The following is a 23,941-nucleotide window of genomic DNA, read 5'->3' on the forward strand; positions in this document are numbered from 1 at the left end:
AAACCTGAGTTCACCTACATCGTGGGGACCAGCCAGCGGTCCCCACAATGTAAATGGGTTTATAAATCATATAGAATGAGTTTTTGTGAAAAAGTAAAAGTTTGCACAGTTTCCTGTGAGGGTTAGGTTTAGGGGTAGGGGCAGGGTAGGGGGATAGAATGTACAGTTTGTTCAGTGTAAAATGCATTGAAGTCTATGGAAAGTCCCCACAATTCACAAAAACAAACATGTGTGTGTGTGTGTGTGTGTGTGTGTGTGTGTGTGTGTGTGTGTGTGTGTGTGTGTGTGTGTGTGTGTGTGTGTGTGTGTGTGTGTGTGTGTGTGTGTGTGTGTGTGTGTGTGTGTCTCAGGGCTGATTCATGCTGTCGTCCTCATGAACACATTTGATGTAATTACACAATTATTCCCACTTGCCCACCTGTGGTAGGTGAGCTGTGCGGCTCGTACTTTGTTTCCCAACAACACACTCACGCTATTTCGCTGTTTACGATAATGTCTCACTCTGCCTCTTCACTGATTTTTAAACATCCATGCTTGTTTCTTCTGCCCCATTCTTGTAGGTTGTTGTTTTGCAGTTTAGCTGGTTCTTTGTAGGCCATGCATCTATTTACATAAACACAAGATCACCAGGTCAGAACAGTATCAGTGGAGTTTTTCATATTTTCTGCACTGTAATAATAGATAATTATTTGGCAGAATAGGCAATAGATGCTATTTACACTAAAAGAAAACAGCATATTTTCTTAGCGAAAGTGAAAATAACGATATATTCTCTTTACACTAGGTGAAAATAGCGATAGATTCTATTTACACCATGTAAAAGTATCAGTTCTTTGCAATAAGAGTAATTAGTAATTAGATGCTATCTATACTTTATACTATTTGCACCTCAGTATTTTTGTACATTAAAATACTGAAGCATTAATATCATAGAGTGTAAATGATTATATTTATTAAAATTATTAAATGGATGCTGCCTTATTAGGAGAATAAAAACCCTCCCTATACCTTCCCCTAATCCTACCCAATAAACACTTTTAATATTATCAAACACTCGTTCGCAGTCTATTTCCACTTTTAGAACATTATTTTCATTTTTATTGAAAATAAATGCGAGCTTGGCAAAAGGAGGATTCGAACCTGTGCCGATTATGTTAAAAGCATGGTCTGACAGCTTTCTTCGCTACTGTTACGCCACTGAAGACATTGAATTTGTTGAATTTTGTCTTTTTTAAAACTTGAGTGGCCCAACCAGACATTGGTGGGCGGAGCTAGTGTAAATAGCGTTTGCCAACAAGGGACGCTATTTGCACTTACCGTACACTCCATAATTATTTAGATCACTCGAATCAGCAGTATTTTTAAGAGTGATAGAGTGATTAGAGTGATAGAAGCCAATTTTAATAATGAAGGAAGAGTAGCAGTAGGTAATGAAGAATTTATTATATCTTTAATGATTGGAGAAATTAAATGAGTGCAAGATTTAACCAAAACAGTGGGTAGAGGTTTTGAGTGATATTTTATATATTTACAATATCACAATATATATTTTTCCTTAGGAAATCTATAATTTTGCTGATTTTTGTAGTTGTCGTTTTGCTTTGTTTTGGTGGTTTGATGCAAGGAATATATCACATATTCACACATATTCACCACATGAATTTCTAGAAAAATTTACTTTAGATTTAGATATACCTGAATGGTAAATTTCCACTGAGAGAACTTAAAAAAATTCCTTTAAAATTACCTGCCACTGGCCAGTAACATTTTATTTTCTTGCCAAATCAAATTATAGCTTTTTTAATTTTTTGACCTTGACATTCTAATTAGAAGCTGAAAGCAAAATCAAATACATCCAAATTTTTAATAAACCAACAAGTAAAGGCCTGGGGGATTTGTAGAACTTATTGATATTCCAATTCTGCAGAGATCTCCTGAACTTATGTCTGATTCTTTTTCTTTAGATTTTTTTCTTGCAATAGCATTAGTGCTTTCACTGCTGATGTTGTTTTTAATAAATATAGAAACACACACTAGACACTAAAAAACTTTTTGTTTTGTTTTGTTTTGTTTTGTTTTGCTTTGCTTTAATTGTTTTGAAACACACAATATAGAAACACACACTAGACACTAAAAACTTTTTTGTTTTGCTTTTGTTTTGTTTTGTTTTGTTTTGTTTTTGATGGGCACCCACTGTTGTGTTCTGTTTGCTATTCTGCTGGGCTTGCACTGGGTTTCATTTACATGCCGTCTTGGTAACGTCTGCTCTCACGGTGCTCCCTCTAGACCATCAGCTGCCTACATAAATCTTGCACTTCAATTAGAATTTACAGAGGGCAAAATGGCACCAACAGAGCAGAGCTGCAGAAGTAAACTACTGGAGATGGTCATTTAGCCATGAGTGGCGTTTTAGGCAGGCATTTGCTTCGACAGACTCAACTGTGTAATAGGCCCCCTGCGTAGCGTTAGAAAGTGTAAAGAGGCTCCCAGTGGGTGAGGGAGGTGCTGTTCAGATGGACACGGAGATGGACGTGCACACATGCTACTCAGTGGCCCCTGAAGTCATTGTGACTGTCATGGCAGATATCTAAACAAACTCGCCACAGTAATGAGCTGGGGGGGCACGCCGGGCCCCGAATGAGCTCAGCAGGGAAGCTGTACTCATCATACTGTCACTCAGAGTGTCTTAGTAACGGCAGCCTGAAACCAAAGGGTCACCGGCACTCACAGAAGCCTATCTACTGATCATGTGTGTGTGGCAGTGTGTGTTTATGTATATGTGTGTGTGTCAGAGCAAAAGGACGGTTAATTAGATTCAGTGGTGGGTGGACGCTAATGACAGCGGAGCGCTCTATCCCGCTGGGACTGATATGGAACAGCGCATTACACTGATGGGAAAACTATCTCTCTCTCTCTCTCTTGCGTTCTTTCCTCCACTCATACTCCCATCCGCAAACTCACACTCCTCCTCCTTTTAGTTCTCTGACTGTGTTCAGGGACTCATTAGAAAACACCACAAAGCGATATCCACTTGACCTCGTTAATTAATCAGCTACGTCGTGTTGCTTGTATAAATCCGAGCTCTTCGTAGGACACATCCTGTTGCAGCCCTTCCAGGCTTCCGGATTGGCTCTGCGCTAATGTGGCTCCACCTTCACTGGCTAGATCTCCTGCAAATGGGACAAAATGGTAATTAGTCGGAAGCCAACACAGTTGTTTAATTAATACATCAGGCGAGATGAGTTGCTTCATGCCAGAGATGTTGTCGTAGTACATTCCATTCTTTGATGCGGCTATTGCCGTCTGATTCTGATGACCTGCTCTCTGGTCATTAGCAGAAACCCCTATCTCTGTGGATGCAGTCACTGCCAGGGTCATCTTACCCCGTTCCCCCCACTAGACAGACTGAGAGAGAAGCAGAAGCTCATCTCTGTCCAGAGGGCACTGCATGTAAATGGGCTGGAATGGCCACGCATACAGATGCCTTCCAGGCGGCGGCTCCCTGAGACATAGAAGCAGCAAATTGGCACAGGATGGCTGTGGGTGATGTGTGTGTATTGCTCCATACAGCACATGGGACATTATTTACAGCCTCTGGAGCCCCATGACTGCCAACATCAGGCCTGCTTAGAGAGGACGGATATGGAAACTGTTTTGCTTGCTGTGTTGACAACAAAACTTTGCTTCTGTATCTCTTGCTATATTCTCTCTTAGATGCAGTATACTGTACCTTGACACTTTGCTCTGAACGGCATGCATATAGGACAATTAACTTCATGTTATAGCTACAGTAATAACTGATGTTATAAATCTTATGTTAGACATATAAAGAACATTTAAAAAATAAAATTTATATTTTATGTATTACAAGTGATTTTAGGCATCATAACATTATAATGTACAATATATATAAAAAAATGTGTTAATGTGTTATTGATTGGCTTCAAAAGTGTGTGCTGACCTCTTTTTGTATACAGCAAATTAGTGTGGACATTGTATGCATGGTATGCCAAAAATAAAATTGCGTACACAACCTAATTGCATAATTTAGTAAATGTGTGAAAATATAAATATTTCTCTAAATGTGCACACTTTTGGACTAAAAGCCATGATTGATGTTGTTTAGTGTAGCCCTGTGATCACAAATAAACCAGAGTAGATGCAACTGAATGTACTCAAAGTCCCTTTCAAGGAAAGTCTGTTCACTCGGTGGCCATATTTGCATAGCCTCCGGGCAGCTATTTTGGGCATCCAAGACCAAGTCCTATCTATTTGAATGGGGGAATCCTGAAATTTCAAAAACTGTTTGGCGAACTCGCAATTACATAACATATGTCAAATCAGCAACAAAATCTGACATGAACTGTCCCATTAATGTTGTTTCTTATGCTCAAATAGAGGTAAAAAAGCTTATTTTTCAGGCTAGACGAGCCAATGCGCATGTGCAGTCCTAAGCGTGAGTCTCAGGTTTCTATGGGAACCGGAGCTACTGATGGCAGCTGCCATGACGCACTGACTTTATCAATCCGCGATTGGCTCTTTTACTTAGAAGGCGGGACCTATTCCGTCATATTGCGCGTTGCAGTTTCTCCTTTCCTTACTAATAGGAGTGAACCGTCTTTCTATAGCTATAGTCTTTGATGTACTGTATGTATATGTATGTGTGTGTCTCTTTATGCATCTCAATATGTATGTGTTTCCTTATTCTTTTCTAAATATAAATAACTACCAGTTGATTTTGCCCTTGTGACAGAAATTAAGAATTTACTGCCACTGGCTACATTTACATGCAACCAAATAATCCTTTAGCAAACATATTGACGGCTCAATCGGACAGAAAAGCCTTCTTGAAAACACCTTAATCGATCTGATTGTATCTGAATTTCGATTTGATCGGAAGGGGTGGTTTGTTCCTTTTCTAATCCGATCAAAAGGACATGTAAACTCTTGATCGGATTGAAAACCAAAACTGGAAAGGACTACGCATGTGCAATGGCGCAGAAATGGCATACTGATTCACTTTATTTAGCATTCATGTAAACACTACCGTTAGATTCGTCAATCAGAATGAATTAATTCCAATTGAAACAAAAGGTGTGCGTCTAAACATAGCCATTGTAACTGTTTTTCACCATAAATAGTGGTCAAATATCGAAGCTAGGATGCTAAATCCTTCTAATGGTACAGAGTTTGTCAAGATTTAAAAAAAATGTCATGATGAATGTAAACAGCAACAGTCTAGGGTGGTTTTTACATCCAAAGTAGTCTCAAAAGGGAAATGCGTAGGAAGCAGGATTTCGTACTGATTTCCGTGATGTCATTACAACATGTTCTTTTGATTTGCAGGAGTTTCATCCTCACCTCGTTGGTACACACATCAGCCAGAATAGACCATTGCTGTAAAACTCCCTCTTGTGGTCAGGAAAAGTCTCTCTCTCTCTCACACACTCATTAATTTCCAATGCCAGTTCCTCCAACCTCCCTTTTCATTGGGTATGAGTGTTTTTTGTTTGTATTATAGTGTTTGTTTTGCTTTGACTTTTAGCAGACCATAAGCCATTGGTAGGGGCCAGCGATTTGTGGGGGGGCCGTCATTGTTTTGACAGATTTAGTTACAGAAGCACCGAGATCAATTATTCAGCAGAGCCATGCATGGTTGCAGGATTAATGGTGCGTGTGGCGTATAAATCAAGCAGCAGTCTTGAACCACTTCAGGAGAGAGGAAACAGGAATGACGCTTGCGGAAAAGGCATTAGCGTCCACATTCATTCTCTGAGCGAGCATTCCTAACCTTGAGATGGCACGAGAGCCAGGGACGGTTAGCTTGCTCTCAGTCGCAAATAAAGCCTGCCGTTTTCCGACAAAGCAAAGCTCTGATAACTAACACCTGCACTCTGTCACATTAGATCATCTGGAGTGCGGGAAGCACACTGAAGGACGGAGGCGTCATATCACTCACGCGCAAGGATAAAACGGGTCGGCCCATATCTGTAATTGGGGAAAGTAAACTGTTGAGGGGATTGAGCTCCAGAGATACTGTATGTCACATAACTCACTCCCTCCACTCCACCTCTTCCTCTGCTTCCTGTCTCCCTAACGCCCTCTTTCAATCACCAAACTTTGCTACTGTCTTTCTTATATCTTTTATCGATGTCTGAATGTCAGTGAATTTCAGTTGGCACTGTGCTGATCGATGGAATACAAAATATATCCAACAGAGTCAAAATGAAGCCTGCTGCGCACACCAAAATGTAGCCCTTAAAAGTTGTTGTTTTTTTTGTTTTTTAAATTAACAAAATATTTATTTATTTACTTACTTATAAATGATAAATATAAACATCCTTATTTATTTATTTTTTATTGTTGTTGTTGTTTTATTGTTCATACAAGGAGGTCATATGAGATATTTATTTTCAGTATAGCTAAAGACTTTCAGAAATCAGTGTAGATGTTAGCAAGTAGAAGAAGAGTGTAAGAGTGATGTAATTGCAAGCAGATTGAGTTAAGGACCTATCAGTGTACACCATCTAGAATTTCATGACAGAACTTTGTATTTCTTGCTTAACTTAATTCCCGGAGAATCCAATGAAACACTCAAAATGCTTTTTCAACCTACAGAAGTTATGGACAGTTACACATGATCCAAAGTTACCATTTTATTGTGAGAAACATTAAAAATATTATCCTTTAAATTAGAGAAGGGTGCAGGCTTAAGGCCAGGCTGGAGCGTGTCGTGAGAAGAGGGTAGCTATGATAGTGAAAGAATAAGACACAGAGAAAGGCTGTATATTTATGAGGACAGAAGGGGCTGCTGCCCACGGCAGATAAACACAGGTTCCAACCAACAGTCTGTGAGAGAGGGAACAGGCTCTGGTCCTGAACAGATGCACCACCAAGCCAGCTTCAAAACATCTCATAATAAGTCAGCCAGACATGGGCCTCTGAAATGAAGTGTCACTTCTCATTCTCCTTCCCTTCTGTCTTACACTTGCTCCTTCAGTTTTTGTCTCTCCTATGTCTCCCTCTCTCTTTCTCATAACACAGAATCTGTCTCCTTGTATCTGGGCTCCACTGCCCTTGTGCGTGTATGTGTGTGTGCATGTGTGTGTGTGTTCTTGTATATATGGTTTATGAGAACACAGTTGTGTATAATGACATGGGTATTACAACGTAAACATGGTTCCTTCAACACTTCCTGTGTCCTCATGAACCAAATTGCTTAAAAAACTACTAAACAGTGTGTTTTTTTTTTTTTTTCAAAAAATGCCAAAAGTTTTGGGTAGGGTTAGTGTAAGGGGCTAGAATATACAGTTTGTACAATATAAAAATCATTATGTATGTGTAGAGTGCAAGTAAACCACATATACGTGTGTGTGTGTGTGTGTGTGTGTGTGTGTGTGTGTGTGTGTGTGTGTGTGTGTGTGTGTGTGTGTGTGTGTGTGTGTGTGTGTGTGTGTGTGTGTGTGTTTAAACACAGACGGAGCGTGTTCTCAATAGAAGATCACAACCTCTTCAAGCCTCTTCAGGTTTCTTAGACTTTATCTGACTTAAAAGTGGAATTCAGTCTGTATAATTCTAACCACTGTGTTTTATTTATTTTCTCCCATGGAGTTCTAAATTAATATTTTGGAGTAGAATGTTCTAGTCCTATCAATGAATGTAAAAAAAAAAAAAAGAGAGAAAGAGAGAGAGAGAAATATAGTTTTCTTTATTTCAAAGCACTAAAACGAATATTCCTAGCACAAATAAAGAATTTAAATATTTTAAATTATAAAACCTGTCCTTGATTCTGATTGGTCAATAGCTGTGTTTTATTCACAATAAAACACAGCTATGACCGCTTCACCCAACAGTTCTGTGTATCACTACACAACACCCTTAGCAACCACTCTTAGCAACGTAAACTGTTTGTATTGTTCATTGAAGCTTACTGTATTATGTAGAAGAGTATTGTGAGAGAGAGATCAAGTGAGCGAGTTTATTACCCACAATCAGATTAAGCATCTTCCTTCAGGTCAGTCCTATGTTCATAATAAAAAATCTGTTTAAATGTTCGATGTATTATCTTGTCCTTTTAACAGTTAAGGGGTTTTCCCGTGACTGACAGTCGCTAGTCAAAGCATTTTTCAGTTGCTTTTTTGTTCCGTATTCTCAACAATTCAGTCTTTTCAATGTAAAAGTCTTCGCTACTGACTGACACACTCATAAAGACAGTCTTTGCCGCCATCTAACGGCATAATAATGTAACTTCTGTTGCTGTTCATGGTCAGGGACTATTTTTTCCAGCTGAAGGAAGGCTTTTAGTAAGAGTTTACTTCATGAAAGTTGCATTGTTACATATTTTTGGCTTTAATATTTGTATTGTGTGGTAATTGTTTTATAAAAGCAATAAGGTACTCGAGGCTAGAGCTGTATCGTGAATAAGTCACGGCTGAAGCGTTGTGCCTAACAACGCCCTTCAGCTGTGACTTATTCATGATACAGCACAGCCTCTCATACCTTATTGCTTACGTTTATATATAAAGAAAGAAAATAATCTTTAAATGTATTATTATTAAGAATATTTCCAGACATATATTTATATATACAAATGCTGTTAACCACATTATTATATTTTCTAGACCTGCCATCTACAGCTTGTGCACCACAATTTTCAAATAATTGCACAGATTCTTATTTGGATTGAGTTCAGGCCCATTCACCTTTTTGTTCTTGAGCCGCTTCAGTGTTAATTTGGCTTGTGTTTTGGGAGTAAATTTGGCAAGGTTGCTCGGGTTAGTTAGGCCTGTGTCGGTCCTGCTAGTTAAGGTCGGACTGATCATTCTGTCTGTCACTCTGTGAGAATATCAAGCTGTCCCAAACTGTTCCCAGCCATCTGGATCCTGACTGAAAACCTTTCCACCATGCTCCAAAATATAGCAGCCCATCTCTGGACAGCATGAGCTCAGAGCAACCAACCACCACCAAAAGTAATTAATTGTGTCTGCTTTACTAAAACACATGCTCATTGCAACTGCTTCACTAACACATAACACACACTCATAACAACCCTTTTAATAGATGTGTAATTTTATGGTAAGTTTTAACAGCATGACCCCTGCAACCGGTGACAAACGATAACAGTACAGTAATAATCAACTAACTATGGTTTGTTGTTACCAATTGTCTTGTCCTCTAGCCTACTCAGTAAAGCTACATTTTTCGTAGTGTGGGAAGTTTCATAGGTTAAAATGTCAAATGTGCCATTTAAAATGCGACTTTGCGAAACAGACTGTCCTTAACTTAAATGTTCCTATAGCAGCCTAATATTAATGCTAGAAAGTCTATGCACTTTTTTTTAAATAGGCTATTCTATTTCATCATAAAAATCCATTTTCAAATCTACAGTATCTTGACTTAGGAAGCAGGATAGTCAGGTGAGTGGGTAATGCCCACCTCCAGTTCCAGAGGAGGAAATGCGGTTTGGCCTGTACTGACCTCGCTTGACCCCTCCGCCTCAACCTCTCCATCCCATCACCCCTCCACCGCCTTCAGCCTGCGTTTGCACGAGGAAGATTAAGCCACTCTGACGAAGCCGTGTTTACAAATATGCAGGCAGAGGAACAGGGCAAGCGACGCTGAGGAGGAATAGAATACAAATTGCTTTTTTTATCTCTCTCAGGGCCTGGGCTTGAGAAAATGTGTTTGCGATTGGTGTTCCTCTGCCTGTGAAGGATAAAGCCTGTGCTCTGTGTTTGGGTGCTGGTTAGCATTCGTGCTCTCTCTCTCTTTCGCCATTCCTCTTTCTGCCCTCCTTTTCTCCTCCTTCATCCCAGGGTCTGATTTTCTGGCTGTTTCGCTGGTAATCAAGTAGTCTCTCCGCTCTCCTCTGATGTCTCCCTGACTCTGTTTCTCTCCCTTTTCTCTCTTTTTTGAAGAGACTCTTTATGATTAACAGTCTCTGTGAGCGGCTGTCTGCTCGTGCAGGAGCCGGCAGAAATGAAGAGAGCATATACATCAAGCTGGGAGATCTATAACTGTGTGCTAATCACTGCTAACACAATTATGCAGAGCTGCAGATTCTCCCTGGTTAATACAGTCACACTCCACACTTCCATTTGTGTGTTTTGTGTGTTTCAAAAGCAAAGATTCTGCCATCATTTACTAACCCTCATCTTGTTCAAAACCTATATGACTTTCTTTTTTATGCTCAACACAAAAGAAATTACTTTGAAGAATGTTGGTTATCATTGACTTGACACTAACAAAAACACTAAGACAAATACCTTATTGTATGTTATGCAAGAAAAAAAGTCATACAGGTTTGGTGAGTAAATGGTGACAGACTTTTACATTTTGGTTGCAACATCCCTTTAAAATTTTCTAAAATTGTTAATTAAATAGTTGTCTTTTCTGCATATGTTAAGTTGTTTAAATGAATAGTTCATTTAAACATTAAAAACTCTGTTATTTAATGAGGTTTATGGTGCCCTAAACCCATATATATTTTCCATACAGCAAAAGTAAAATGGGAGGAATGCTGTTGAGTTCCAAAAAATGACAAGAAAGTATCATTATCCATATATAATACAGTCCATGCAACTCTTTTTTTCAAGTGTTCTGAATCCATATGATAACTTTTAAATCATGTATTCTTGACTGCTGAGCACTGTTGGAAAATGGAAAAAAATTGATCTTTTGTTTGACTTTATCTGATGAGCCTAGCTTTGGAAGCATATTCAGACTCTTATGTAGTTCTCATTTCACTGAATTGCAATTTCTAAGGTTTGATCTCTTTTATTTAAAACCTCAGAATGAATTGTTTTTATGTGACATGGTTTTATCTTTGAAATGTGTATTTTGTTAAAAAAAAAAAAAAAAAAAAAAAATTGTAAAGCCATCACTGGTACACAAGGAATCAATTATATTCAAACTTATTCAGATTTACCCACAATCTGTTACCAAATCAAATGCCATTTTGCAATCGGCACAAAAAACAACTTAAATTTTATATCATATATAGCTTCTGAAGGTTTGAAATGTAGCACAGGAATCGTAAATGAAGCACTTTTATGGTCCTTTTAATGTGCTTCATTGTATGGAACAGAGCACCCATAGTGTTCTACACAATAAAGAAAGTTATACAGGTGTGGGTGAACTATCCCTTTAAGTTTCTTGTAGTGTTGGGTTAAACAGTTTAACCTACTTTCCATATTTTGACACAGTCCAGTCATTGTGTTTGTCTGCTCAGCATTTGTTGTGAACATTTGAAGCTGTTCAAAAAGCATGAGAACAGTTTCCCCTGGGAGCAAAGCTTTGTGCATAAATATTTAGCACAAATGGAAATAAAACAAAGCGCTGCGCGTTCTCAAATGGAATTCATGCAAACCAGCCTCTGATTCATATTCAAAAGTCTAATATTACTGCGACATGTTTACGAATCACTTGCTCTCTCAAATCTCAATTGCTGATGATTCCAGAAACTTCAACATGCTGAAAAACATCAGCTGTTTTCAGATAATCCCTGACCTTTGACCCACAAAGAAGGGACTGACCGTCCTTTTGACTTTCTATTAGCTTCCGTAATGAAACCGAGAATTCTATGAATAATGGCCTGCTACAGCTGATGGAGACACAGATTCATTATTCAGCACGCCGGTAGAGTTCGGCCCTGCCGTGGGCAGGGATCAGGAGGAGGTAGAGGAGAGAATGGGATCTCAGACAGGGTGATGGTGTGAATGGAGAATGAGGAGAGACAATTCCCCCGTACTTCAAAGTTTTTTTTTCAGAGGGTTGAAGGGGAATTATCTCTCAATACCCGTGATATTTTTGACAAGGAACAGAGTGCCGAAGCCTTTTCTCTTCATATTTAAGAGATAAACTCTCTTCAAAGCTTTCATGAAAGTTTCTGTAATTGTTATATTAGACACCAACAATCCCTCCCTTCAGGCAGCTAATCTCTCATTTAAACTTTCTCTCCTTTTGACTCCAGCATGTAAGAGCCTCTCCTCAATTTGGCCTCGCTGTTTGAGAGCCATCTACTATCCTTCGCAGACGGAAATAACCGAGCTCTACGGAGTCCCAGAGGCCCACGTTCTTTGTGTTAGGAGCTCATGCATCACCAGCCCTCTCTGACAGAGAGAAATATGCCATTTATTTTTGTTTCACCCTGATAGAGGAAGACACAGAGCAGATGAAGGAGGAAAAAAAGCTGCCTGTTGCACATGGTTCCTCGTGAATCATGTTTCTGTCCGTAGAACTCTGGCCAGGCTTCTGGCCCGAAGTCACTTTGTCAGACAGCAGGACTTAATGGGCTATTACGTTACCCTTACATTGTGACACAGAGAAATTCATAGTAATGATGGCTCTATACGCTCTGAGCCTGCTCATCCTAAGGGGTTGATTGGGGTTCGGATGTGTAAAAGCACTTTTAGACAGTGTATATTCGTCTTGTCTGGATACCACCTTCACCTTCTGTCAACTAATGATGTAACAGATCAGCAATCAACAGTCACACTCTCTCTTTACCTGTCTCGCACACAAGTAGGTAAATAGTCAGTATCCTTGGAGTAACCTGACACACAGTGGTAGCACAGGAGTTCATGTATCAACTCCTGTGGGTTTAGATCCAACAACCTTTCAGTCACTTAGAAAACTAAATTTAAAGCAGCGGTCACCAAACTCGTCCTTGAAGGCCACTGTCCTGCAGAGTTTAGCTCCAACCCCAATTAAACACACCTGAGCCAGCTAATCAAGGTCTAATTAGGCAACTAGAAACGTCCAGGCAGGTGAGTTGAGGCAAGTTGGAGCTAAACTCTGCAGAACAGTGGCCGAGTTTGGAGACCCCTGATTTAAAGGGATGGTTTACTCAACCTCGTCATTTCAAACTAGTATGACTTGGGTTTTTTTATGTTGATTCATATAACCGCTAAACCACACCACCTCTACACGCACATTTGCACACGCTTCGGTCTGTCGCCATTGTCCTTGACGAGTCGAGAGTGCTGGAATGTTCGGTATTCCACAAATGTTCATCATATGTGAGAGTATGCTGGGGTTTTAGTGTTTAGAAGAGCAGAGGAGCACGGGGCCTTTGCCACCCCGCCATCCCATTACCTCAGCCTGCTCCAGCAGGGCTTTAACCTTGGCAAGCACGCTGGAGGAGAGAGGGTAATTCTAACCTTAAAAACCTGCTGATTAAAGCTAGTTTTGTGGAATTCGATTCCACTTAATGCCTTTGGCCCTGAGCCCAGAGGCCTGGCATTAACATCAACAGACACTGTGTCTTCTGCCCGAGAGACGTGCTCACACATGCACACACACACACCCACACATTTGTTGTACTGTCACAGACATGAGTGTGGGTAATACGCACACTATTCCTCCTCCTTATCTCTTTTCCTCTCTCTCCGTGTGTGCAATGATATTGGACGGCCTAAGGTGTACAATATTTCCTCTGTGTTATTGTTGTGTTTGTGATATTGATGTATGGCTGTGTTTACTTGTCCAGCTCGAATAATTAATTCCCCCTTTCGGGGTTTGTGTATAAACTGTTTTTGTTTATTTACAATGTGCAAAGTATTTTTAGAAATCAAATTACCATAAGGCTTTCTTTTTTTGTGCAGGCGGTTTTGTGTGGTGACAATCATGGTCTCCTTACATTCATTTATTGCGACGACATAGGTGTTGTAGGATAAAGAGGTGGCTAAACTCAATGAGATGATAATGCTCACAAGAGATGATACTAGAAGATGTACCAGCAGGGTTAGAATTTGAATTGAGGTAGCAAAAGTTTTGGAGAATTCCAATTCTAATTTATATTCAAAGGATTGTTTTCCCCCGAAATGAACTTCTTTCTGAATCCTTTTATCATTTACTTACCTTATGATGCTCAAGGCATATATGACTGATTTTCTTCTAATGAACATAGTAGTGTTGTCAAAAGTACCAACTGCAATATTTTATGACTTTCTTCTTTGGAACACAAAAGAAATGTCTCCGATTTTTTTTTTTTTTTTCTTGCAATGGAAGTCAATGGTCACTAATTCTGTTTGGATACCAACATTCTTCATAATATCTGTTGTAGTGTTGTCAATAACAAGTTGGTACTGAAATTTTAAAAATGTGACACTTTGAGCTCTGTTGAGTGGATTCGTAAACACCTCTGATTGGCTTTTGTGTTCACGTGCTCATCAATCGTGTCTGTAATTGCTACAATGATCAACACACGGGAGTGTTTGGAAGCACACGGAAGTGTTTGAATTTGAAAACAGGAGCATTTGATAGCAGGCTTCTATTAGCAGACTGTGGTAAACTCCTCTGATTGGCAATTGTGTTCATGCACTCATCAGATATGTCTGTGATTGGCTACAATGATCAACGCTTCAACAAAATGTTGTAAATAGACATCAGTGACCAGTCCGCTGATGGACACCTGCCTTCAAGCGTACCCGCTTTCAAATTCAAACACTTCCATGTATTTTCAAACGCTCCCGTGTGTTGATCATTGAAGCCAATCACAGATATCTTCTTTTGTGTTCCAAAGAAGAAAGTTGTACAATTTTGGAATGATATGAAGGATGTATAAATAATGACAGAATCCTTTAACAAAGTAAAATGTCATTCATATACAGTAACTACAGGGTTTGAACCAGATTTAAATGATGGCTTGACAGAAATTGTCTAAAAGTTTAAATACCTAGATTAAGTAATAGTTAAGTAATTGTTTAAGTACCTTTACCATTTTTCTAAGGCTTTTTTTTTATACAGTGCACTGCTCTGCCACACTTGGATGTGCAGAAGTCTTGGAAGTTGTCTGTGTGTAAAGAAAGTTAGGTTGTGATTGGCTGTGTGGCAGTCTGAGTCTTAGTGGCAGCCTGTTACTGCTTCAGCTAGCCATATGGGTTCAGCAAGGTAGGTATAGACCTGTTCTTCCTTGAAAGACACTAAATAACTTGCAGGACAGGAGACAGGAGACATACAGTGGCAAGAAAAAGTTTGTGAACCCCTTGCAGATTCTGTGAAAATGAGAATAATTTTAACAAAGTAAGAGAGATCATACAAAATGCATGTTTTTTTTTTTATTATTTAGTACTGTCCTGAGTAAGATATTTTACATAAAAGATGTTTGCATTTAGTTCACAAGACAAAACAATAGCTGAATTTATTAAAATGGCCCCATTCAAAAGTATGTGAACCATTGGTTCTCAATATTGTGTGAATTACCTGATGATCCACAACTGTTTGATTGTTTGTTTTGTAATGGTTGTTCATGAGTCTCTTGTTTGTCCTGAGCAGTTAAACTGAGCTCTGTTCTTCAGAAAAATCCTCCAGCTCCTGCAGATTCTTCAATTTTTAAGCATTTTTTGCATATTTGAACCCTTTCCAGCAGTGACTGAATGATTTTGAGATCCGTGTTTTCACACTGAAGACAACTGAGGGACTCAAACTCAGCTATTAAAAAAGGTTCAACATTCACGGATGCTCCAGAAGGAAACACAATGCATTAAGAGCCGAGGGGTGAAAACTTTTGAATTTGAAGATCAAGGTAAATTGTACTTAATTTTTCTGCTGGGAAACATGCAAGTATCTTCTTTTGTTTTCAGTATTAAATGAAAAACAAAGATATTTAAACAAAATGAGAAAAATTGTGACATCTTCATTCTGTTCAAAAGTTTTCACCCCCTGACTCTCAATGCATCGTGTTTCCTTCTGGAGCATCAGTGAATGTTTGAACCTTTTTTAATAGTTGAGTTTGAGTCCCTCAGTTGTCCTCAGTGTGAAAACACAGATCTCAAAATCATTCAGTCACTGCTGGAAAGGGTTCAAATATGCAAAGATGCTTGAAAACTGAAGAATCTGCAGGACCTGGAGGATTTTTCTGAAGAACAGAGCTCAGTTTAACTGCTCAGAACAAACAAGAGACTCATGAACAACCATCACAAAACATAAAAACCATCAGGTAACCACACACAGTATTGAGAATCAATGGTTCACATACTTTTGAATGGGGTTATTTTAATAAATTCAGCTATTATTTTGTCTTGTGAAGTAAATGCAAACATCTTTTATGTAAAATATCTTACTCAGGACAATACTAAACAAAAAATAACATGATCTCTGTATGATCTCTCTTATTAACATAATTCTCATTTTCACAGATTCTGCAAGGGGTTCTTGCCACTGTATTTGTGTTTTTGCCTCAGGCTCAATCCACAGCCCTTAGGCAGGTCTACTTATAGATGCCTGATTGATAATACTTGAACTTGATCTTCTTAATGAAACGGTGACTGCAATAGATCTGGCAGCACAAGGTTTCATAACCAGGACATACTTGTAAGGGTTTGCGTGTCATGTATGCATATAGTTATCCAGATCTGTTCAGTATTGCTGAAAGAAGAGTAAGGCATGACAAATGTACATGTTCAAGTGATTGGTAATAGATTTGTCTTGATTATCTACAAGGTCTCGGCTCACTATATCACTCTACGAGGCAATTCATCAAGTTGTCGCCAATGCGCTTTCAAATTGTATGATTGAGTATTCCCAACTGGATTCACTGTCTGATAAATTATTCCTTGTGTAGCAAGTGCTATAAGACAAAACTCTATCAAGGTTAGTGTGGGGTTCGGTATAGATGCTATATGAGACTAGAGAAACACTCTGTGGTGTCTGGTTTCCCTCAGAGGCTTATGGGCCTCAATCAGGGTTGGCACAATATTTAATGTGATGCAAATGAAAATGAGGCTAGGAGGTATAGAATATGAGTCTGTTTAATAAGGCAAGACAGGCAAAACCATTGTTTTTTCTGATGCACTGAGTCATAAATCTCCACTTCAGTAGGACTTACATGCACCAAACTTTCCAGTTTTATTTCTATATCTATATTCTGAAGATGTTTACACAGGGGTTTGTTTATATATTATTCACCTGATTTATATAACATTTCATTCCTATACTGCTGACAGTGTTTTCTAAATTTATGGCGTGATGAAAATAAATATATAATGTTCAAAACCTTTTACTTTAATATTATGTCATACAAAAAAAGAAACAACATTAAACCTGACTTTATCCAGTTTTTAGATTTCTCTTCTGAAAATGTATCCAAAATAATGCTTAATGCTTAAGTAATGCTATTTCATCAGATTTCAGTTTATTTAAACATAACTTTTCAGAAATGTTGCAATACAAGACAATTGTCTTAATGTGGTATGATTAATCATCTAGGAAAAATATGGTGATTTCTATTAGTCATTTTATGCTATTCACCTGTATTGTCTTGCCTATGTTGCAATATTAAATACTGTACAATGTATTGAATGGACTGTATGTCTGTTCCTCACAGCCTTGTTTTCATTGGCATCACTTTAAACATGGCATCTTCCCTGACTGAGGTTCATCGTCAACTTCCATTATTACAATCGCACATATTGTCACATCATAAAACAGCAAATTGGCACCATACTTAAGATGTCATGGTCTGATTAAGAGTGTCTTCGCACTTCATTATGGCCTAATGAGAGTCTCACATCTTCGGCAGGTTGGACACCTTGCATTCACTGCCAGCCCACCTGCTTTGATTGATAGCTTCGCATAATACCTCCTATGAAGATGTCCACAACCGGCATGTCCCAATCACAATTCAACTGTCTGACCATGTAACATCTGACTAAAGTGTCCTTCCTCTCTGATGACTCTTGATTTTGTTTTGTTTTTTAATCAGCACTTATTACTTTTGGACAGACAAAAATTCTGTTCACAATGTTTATACGCATTTTTCCTGTTGTCAATGCATCTCAAGTGGTCCAGTGGTCAAGGTTGCTTGAACATTTTTAATTAAAAAAACTGTTGGCTTTGAAATACCACTACATAGAGGTAATCACTCAATCAAGCTACCAACTTTACAATTTTGAACCGCTTGAAAAGAACTGACCCCACTTTTTTTTTCTTTTCTTTTTTACTCAAATGGCCCATTTTGCAAAAAAAAAAATAATAATAATAATAATAATAAAATAAAAATCTCATCACATCAAGTTAGTCTGTTTTAGATGTACATTGAGAACTGTTTGTAATTTGTAGTCTTGCTGCTGCTTCAAATGATGAGTAAGTCAGATTGAGAAATGGAGAGAAGTCCTGCGTGATTGTGGGAATATAATTATGCCTTAATTGCTTGCCATTTGATGTGCTGTCATTTGTCACAGCCCACAGACAGCAAATAATGGCTTCTGTCATTGTCAGTTTGTCACATTGCCACGCAGCCTTGAGAGAGAATCAGCAGAGAGCTGAATAATATTTGTCCTGATTTACTGATAAGGTTGTCTGTGTTAGAGGATTACGGTTTTCTCATTTGCTTTGTTGTGCATATTATATCATCAAATGTTCAGGGAGAATGCGAGATGGTCAGCCTACCTGTGCCTGGAATTGTTTGTGTGTATGTGTGAGTGAATGTATTTCACTATTTTTCTCTTCAGAAACCTAATGACAGAAGCCCAGTAAACCTAATAAACAGAGGCTTCCTAGGGCTAATTTATTCACTCTTCAGTACACAGTGTGTAGAACAGTAATAAAAAATATGATGTTAAATGATTTATAATAAAATATATACAAATATATGATGTAATATGTTAATGTAATAAAAAATTTTTTTTTTATTTTTTGTGGTTATAGTATCACCAGGCATTAGCTTAGCAACATGCTAACAGCAAAATCTATTGTGAGTCAAGTCTCCCTTCCAGAGCGCTGTATGCTCGGCACAAAAAGTTGTTGCCGATCTAAATCACTCTAAACCAGTCACATTTGAGGTTCAGTGACTGTCGGAGCTGCCTTTGTAGGCAACATGCAGGCTTGCTAGGTTTTGTAACTGAGCTATACTGTTATGTATGTGTGTAAGCCCTGACAGTGTGCAAACAGCATGTGTGTAGCCGATGGACGGTTTACATTGATTCCCGTATCAGCTCTGACAGGTGCTACAGTCTGACACGGCCCAGGCGTCTTGTTTATGCCTGCTGAACACTTTGTGTATTTCTTAAATTGAGTAAACAGAAGCTGCCTGGGGCTAATTTATTCACTCTCCAGTCCGCACAGTGGGATGAACAGTAAGGAACCACACACACCTGTCAATACTGCGGAACAGGCACTCAGAGCGCTCGGCCTGGTACATATAGCAGACATCCACATGTAGACATTATCTGTCAGATGCAGATGGAGAAATGTGTTCTCATATGTTTGGATCCAGATCTGGATGGAAGCTCAGCTTATAAAAGCAGTGGCGTTTTGTCGGAGGCACTGCTTCCCTTGCCTTCTCTGAGAAAACGCCCCTGGTAGAAAGCTTTGCAGAGATCTCTGTCTGTCTGGCCCTCTCGCACTCTCTCTCTGTATAGAGGAATGGATGACAGTACAGGATTAGCAGAGGAGTAAGCTGGAACCTGTGAGATACACAGGACCTCAATGCTTTGCTGAGTATAGTGTTTGTTTGCTCATGAGTATCTGAGTGCATTGACACGGCCAGGGAGTTTGTGTCAGCACAAAGACACACTCGCTTGTTTGTTTTATGCTGCTGCTGGTGATAGAAAGAAAGTGAGATGGAGATCTGAATGGATTACTGTCTTTCTACTAACTGAATACTTTGCCGTATATTACTGTATATAGTGGCGTGCAGTGGACAATTCTATTTTGTAATTTTACGTTAACAATGTAATGTTCTATTTAGAGTTCCAGAGTTCCTTTAGAAATACGAGTGACTTGCCCTCTTCAGTGTCATAATTTGTAATATTTGTGTTGTTTTATATGCAATATGGATTATTTTCTCATTCTATTTTTTATTTTATTTTTTTTTGAGGAGGCTCTGCCTACCTCGGCCCATGCTGTATATGTACCTGCTATATGATTGTCACATGACCTCACTACGTTGCACGTTTAATTCAGCAAGTGGTGTACAGTTGTCATTACAAAAATAAAATGGTTGTTAATGCATTTTTCAAAGAAACAGTAAACATTCTGAAATATTACAATTTAAAACAGCTGTTTTCTATTTTAAATTGATTAAAGAAAATGAGAAATATTTAAAAAAAACAGTTGTGCTGCTCAATATTTGTGTAGAAATTATATTTTTTCGGGATTTCAGATAGAAAGATAAAATTACAGATTTTATTTGAAATCTTTTGTAACAAATATCTTTTCTGTCACTTTTGATCATATAGTGTATATTAAAGGTGCAGTGTGTAAATTTTAGTGGCATCTAGCGATGAGGTTGCGACCAACGGCAGCTCACCCCTCCCTTTCAAAGCAAAATAGAGAAGCTATGGTGGCCGTCTGGCCGACACAAGTCAAAGATGTCGTCGTCTGAGACAGCAGAGAGTACGTTAGTCAAGCAATGAGGTTTCTTCTTACTTCTAACAAAGAACAGTCTCTGCTTCTAATAAACCAGACGACTACTACTACTACTACTTCTTATTCGTGCGTATTCAAAGTAGTGACGATGCAAGCTTCCTCTGAAAACATGAACGATTTAGAAGAAGAACAACATAGTGATGAAACGCACTCTGTAGAGTGTTTGTCCGTTTAGGGCTACTGTAGAAACATGCTGTCGCAAAATGACGACTTGACAGAAGGGGGGCCCATGGTGTATGTAGATAGATATGGCTCATTCTAAGGTAATAAAAGCATAATGGTTCATTATGTAAGGTCTTTATACACCATTAAAAAACATAGTTATGTATATTATATTGCATTTCCGTCAATAGATCCTCATAAATTTTACACATTGCATCTTCAACTCTTGGCAATTTGATCAAATAAGAGTCAAGAAACTCATCCTCAAGATAGCTTGAGTATATACAGTATATATCTTCAGAGCAATAGTATGCAGGCATGCCATTCCAGAAATAACCTCTGTGTATTTGCTTTTATGCTTACTCAAAATCAACTGTAGTATGTAAAAATATATGGTTTTGTAGAAACAGTCTTGCTGACGAGAGGAGAGTGAGTTCCTCCTGCCAAGACTAACAAGATTTCTCTCAAGGATTGATCCTTCTCCTATCTATACCTTGTTAGGAATTGCCAAGGCTCTGATCTTTTGTAGAGCTCTCTTGAAATGGTATTGTGAAGAGTGCCTTAGAAATACCTATTTCAACTCAACTATAGTTTTTGTGATTTTAACTTTGGTTTAGTCTTGTACAACCAACACTGGACACAAAATCCTAATCGTATGCCACATAAGCTTGTCATTGCAGTATAACGGTGCCCTTAACCTTCTTTAGATCTTCCAAAAAAGTCCATTATTTCTTAGTGTGTGTGTGCTTGTGTGTATCTGCAGGCATGTGTGTACATGTGTGCATACATCCATGCAAGTGTGTGTGTGTGTGTGAATGCACCAAGACTGCTTTGTTTTCCAATTCTCCGCAGGTAAATAAATATTCCCTGTGTGCATTGTAGAGGAGCTGTAACCATAGAAATGGATATTTGATTTATTCCAGAAAGAGCCAAGCTCTTTGGCTTGAGTGCTTGCAAATAATATGTTTGGGTAGAAAGCCGGCACCCAGCAACAGCACAACATCACAGATGTCTTTTCAAAATCACATGACTCATTTCAGCCCTGGCAGACCTCTGAGTGTCCTGTCCGTTCCCTGGCCACATGGGTGAGAGTCACTCCTCAGCTTATATGGGTCACTAATGCCAGCAGTGTTGAAGAGGAACTAATAACGACAATACTAACATATTATATATGAAATATATAATGTTCAATAAAAAAAATATATTTCTTTTAAAAAAATCTTACTGACCTCAAAAGTTTTAATGGTATAGTGTATGTAGCACCGGATGTATGATTTATTCTAGTGAATCATTTTTGAATGACTTCATTTATGTACATGAGTGAACAGTTTGAACAAACCAATTCAAAAATGATTAATTGATTTTTTTTATTGATTTTTTTTTTTTTTTTATTGTAGCAAAATATTTAGTTAAATGTTGCTGTCCATTGCTATATTTTGACTTTTGTATAAATTATAAATAAAGTGAATTAGATTGAATATTTATTTAATTAAATTAAATCTTAGGTGTATTCTAGTTTTTTGTTTTATTTAGAGTAAATCTGCTGAATTGTCTGTTAAAAACATAATTTTCTATTCAAGTTTAACACTGTAAGAGAGCCAGACCCCCATAACCCCTACCATACCCTTGTTTTTCATACATGGCCATACACCATGGGACAAGGTCAAAGGGTTCTTTACTAACCATGTGGTTCTGTCTGTGTGTTTTTTCCCCAGTGTCTGTACGGCTGTTATGTCCACTCCTCAATCATCCCTACCTTCCACCGCAGGTGCTACTGGCTTTTACAGGTAAGACTGCCAGAGATTTGGACACCTGTTGGGAACTCAGTTACCTATTGTTATTTTTCTGAAGCCATCATATTTGTACCCCTCTTTTTCCCCTTTTATTTGGAGCCGAGTTGCACACCTTCAAGTGTAATTCAGCTGTAATGGAGACAGGCAGGGAGATTAAACATTAACCCCTCAGCCCGCTGGAGCCTGAGCTCACCCACTGATCAAAGCTAACCTCGAAACTACAGCCCAGCACAGAGAAAGGTCCAGAGAGGAATCGCATGCAGATGAAGCCTTTAAAAGAACACAAAAGATAGATATTCCTGCTTTTTAAGGACATATACTAAGGATAGACTCACAAGTGACAACAATCATTGATCATAAAACACAATAATTGCATGACTTTTGTTTTTTCAACGTAAAACTTTTTATTTAATATTTTTAAGTGTCATTTTGATTGCACAGTATCAACCAAATAACCAGACAGCAATTTGATTCAACATTTTGAATTAGTGTCGCAGTTTTTAATTAAAGGGTTGGTTGATTATGATTTCACTTTTAACTTTAGTTAGTGTGTAATGTTGCTGTTAGAGCATAAACAATGTCTGCAAAGTTAGGACGTTCAAAGTTCAATGCAAAAGGGAGATATTTTTAAAGAATTCGCTGTTTAAGGAGTACAACAACCGGCTGGTAGGGAAATTCAGCCTGATCAATGCAGTGTTTGCTGCTACGACCTACGTCTACTGACCAGCCAATAAAAATGCGACATGAAATCAACGCGACATGGCGCTAAAACTTAAAACTGCTTACCTCAAGCTCTTTTCCAGGTTGCTCTGATAGTGGCCTTCAGCTCTTCTGCATTGTTGGGTCCGGCATATCAAATCTTCCTCTTCACAATACCCCACAGATTTTCTATGGGGTTAAGGTCAGGCGAGTTTGCTGGCCAATTAAGAACAGGGATACCATGGTCCTTAAACCAGGTACTGGTAGCTTTGGCACTGTGTACAGGTGCCAAGTCCTGTTGGAAAATTAAATCTGCATCTCCATAAATTTGGTCAGCAGCAGGAAGCATGAAGTGCTCTAAAACTTCTTGGTATACGGCTGCTTTGACCTTGGACCTCAGAAAACACAGTGGACCAACACCAGCAGATGACATGGCACCCCAAACCATCACTGACTGTGGAAACTTTACACTAGACCTCAAGCAACGTGGATTATGTTCCTCTCCTCTCTTCCTCCAGACTCTGGGACCCTGATTTCCAAAGGAAATGCAAAATTTACTTTCATCAGAGAACATAACTTTGGACCACTAAGCAACAGTCCAGTCCTTTTTGTCTTTAGACACTTCTGACGCTGTCTGTTGTTCAAGAGTGGCTTGACACAAGGAATGTGACAGCTGAAACCCATGTCTTGCATACGTCTGTGCGTAGTGGTTCTTGAAGCACTGACTCCAGCTGCAGTCCACTCTTTGTGAATCTTCCCCACATTTTTGAATGGGTTTTGTTTCACAATCCTCTCCAGGGTGCGGTTATCCCTATTGCTTGTACACTTTTTTCTACCACATCTTTTCCTTCCCTTCGCCTCTCTATTAATGTGCTTGGACACAGAGCTCTGTGAACAGCCAGCCTCTTTTGCAATAA

At 38.7% G+C, this 23,941-nt stretch overlaps 1 protein-coding gene and 1 long non-coding RNA gene across 2 annotated transcripts in view; one reads left to right on the forward strand and one right to left on the reverse strand.

Annotated features, from left to right (window-relative positions):
- Positions 1-23,178, reverse strand: LOC137009160 (uncharacterized). Its single transcript, XR_010892850.1, has 3 exons — positions 23,112-23,178; positions 3,037-3,170; positions 1-603 (listed from the first exon to the last, which is right to left on the reverse strand). It is a non-coding gene; the product is annotated as an uncharacterized lncRNA (long non-coding RNA).
- camta1a (calmodulin binding transcription activator 1a) overlaps positions 1-23,941 on the forward strand; it is a 443,175-nt gene that overhangs the window by 324,328 nt on the left and 94,906 nt on the right. The window contains exon 6 of the mRNA XM_067371128.1: positions 22,248-22,319. Within this exon, the coding sequence (XP_067227229.1) occupies positions 22,248-22,319 (72 nt within the window). The remainder of the gene's footprint in view (positions 1-22,247; positions 22,320-23,941) is intronic.

Source organism: Chanodichthys erythropterus, chromosome 20, assembly GCF_024489055.1.
Source record: "Chanodichthys erythropterus isolate Z2021 chromosome 20, ASM2448905v1, whole genome shotgun sequence".
In the NCBI taxonomy this organism is placed as follows: Eukaryota; Metazoa; Chordata; class Actinopteri; order Cypriniformes; family Xenocyprididae; genus Chanodichthys; species Chanodichthys erythropterus.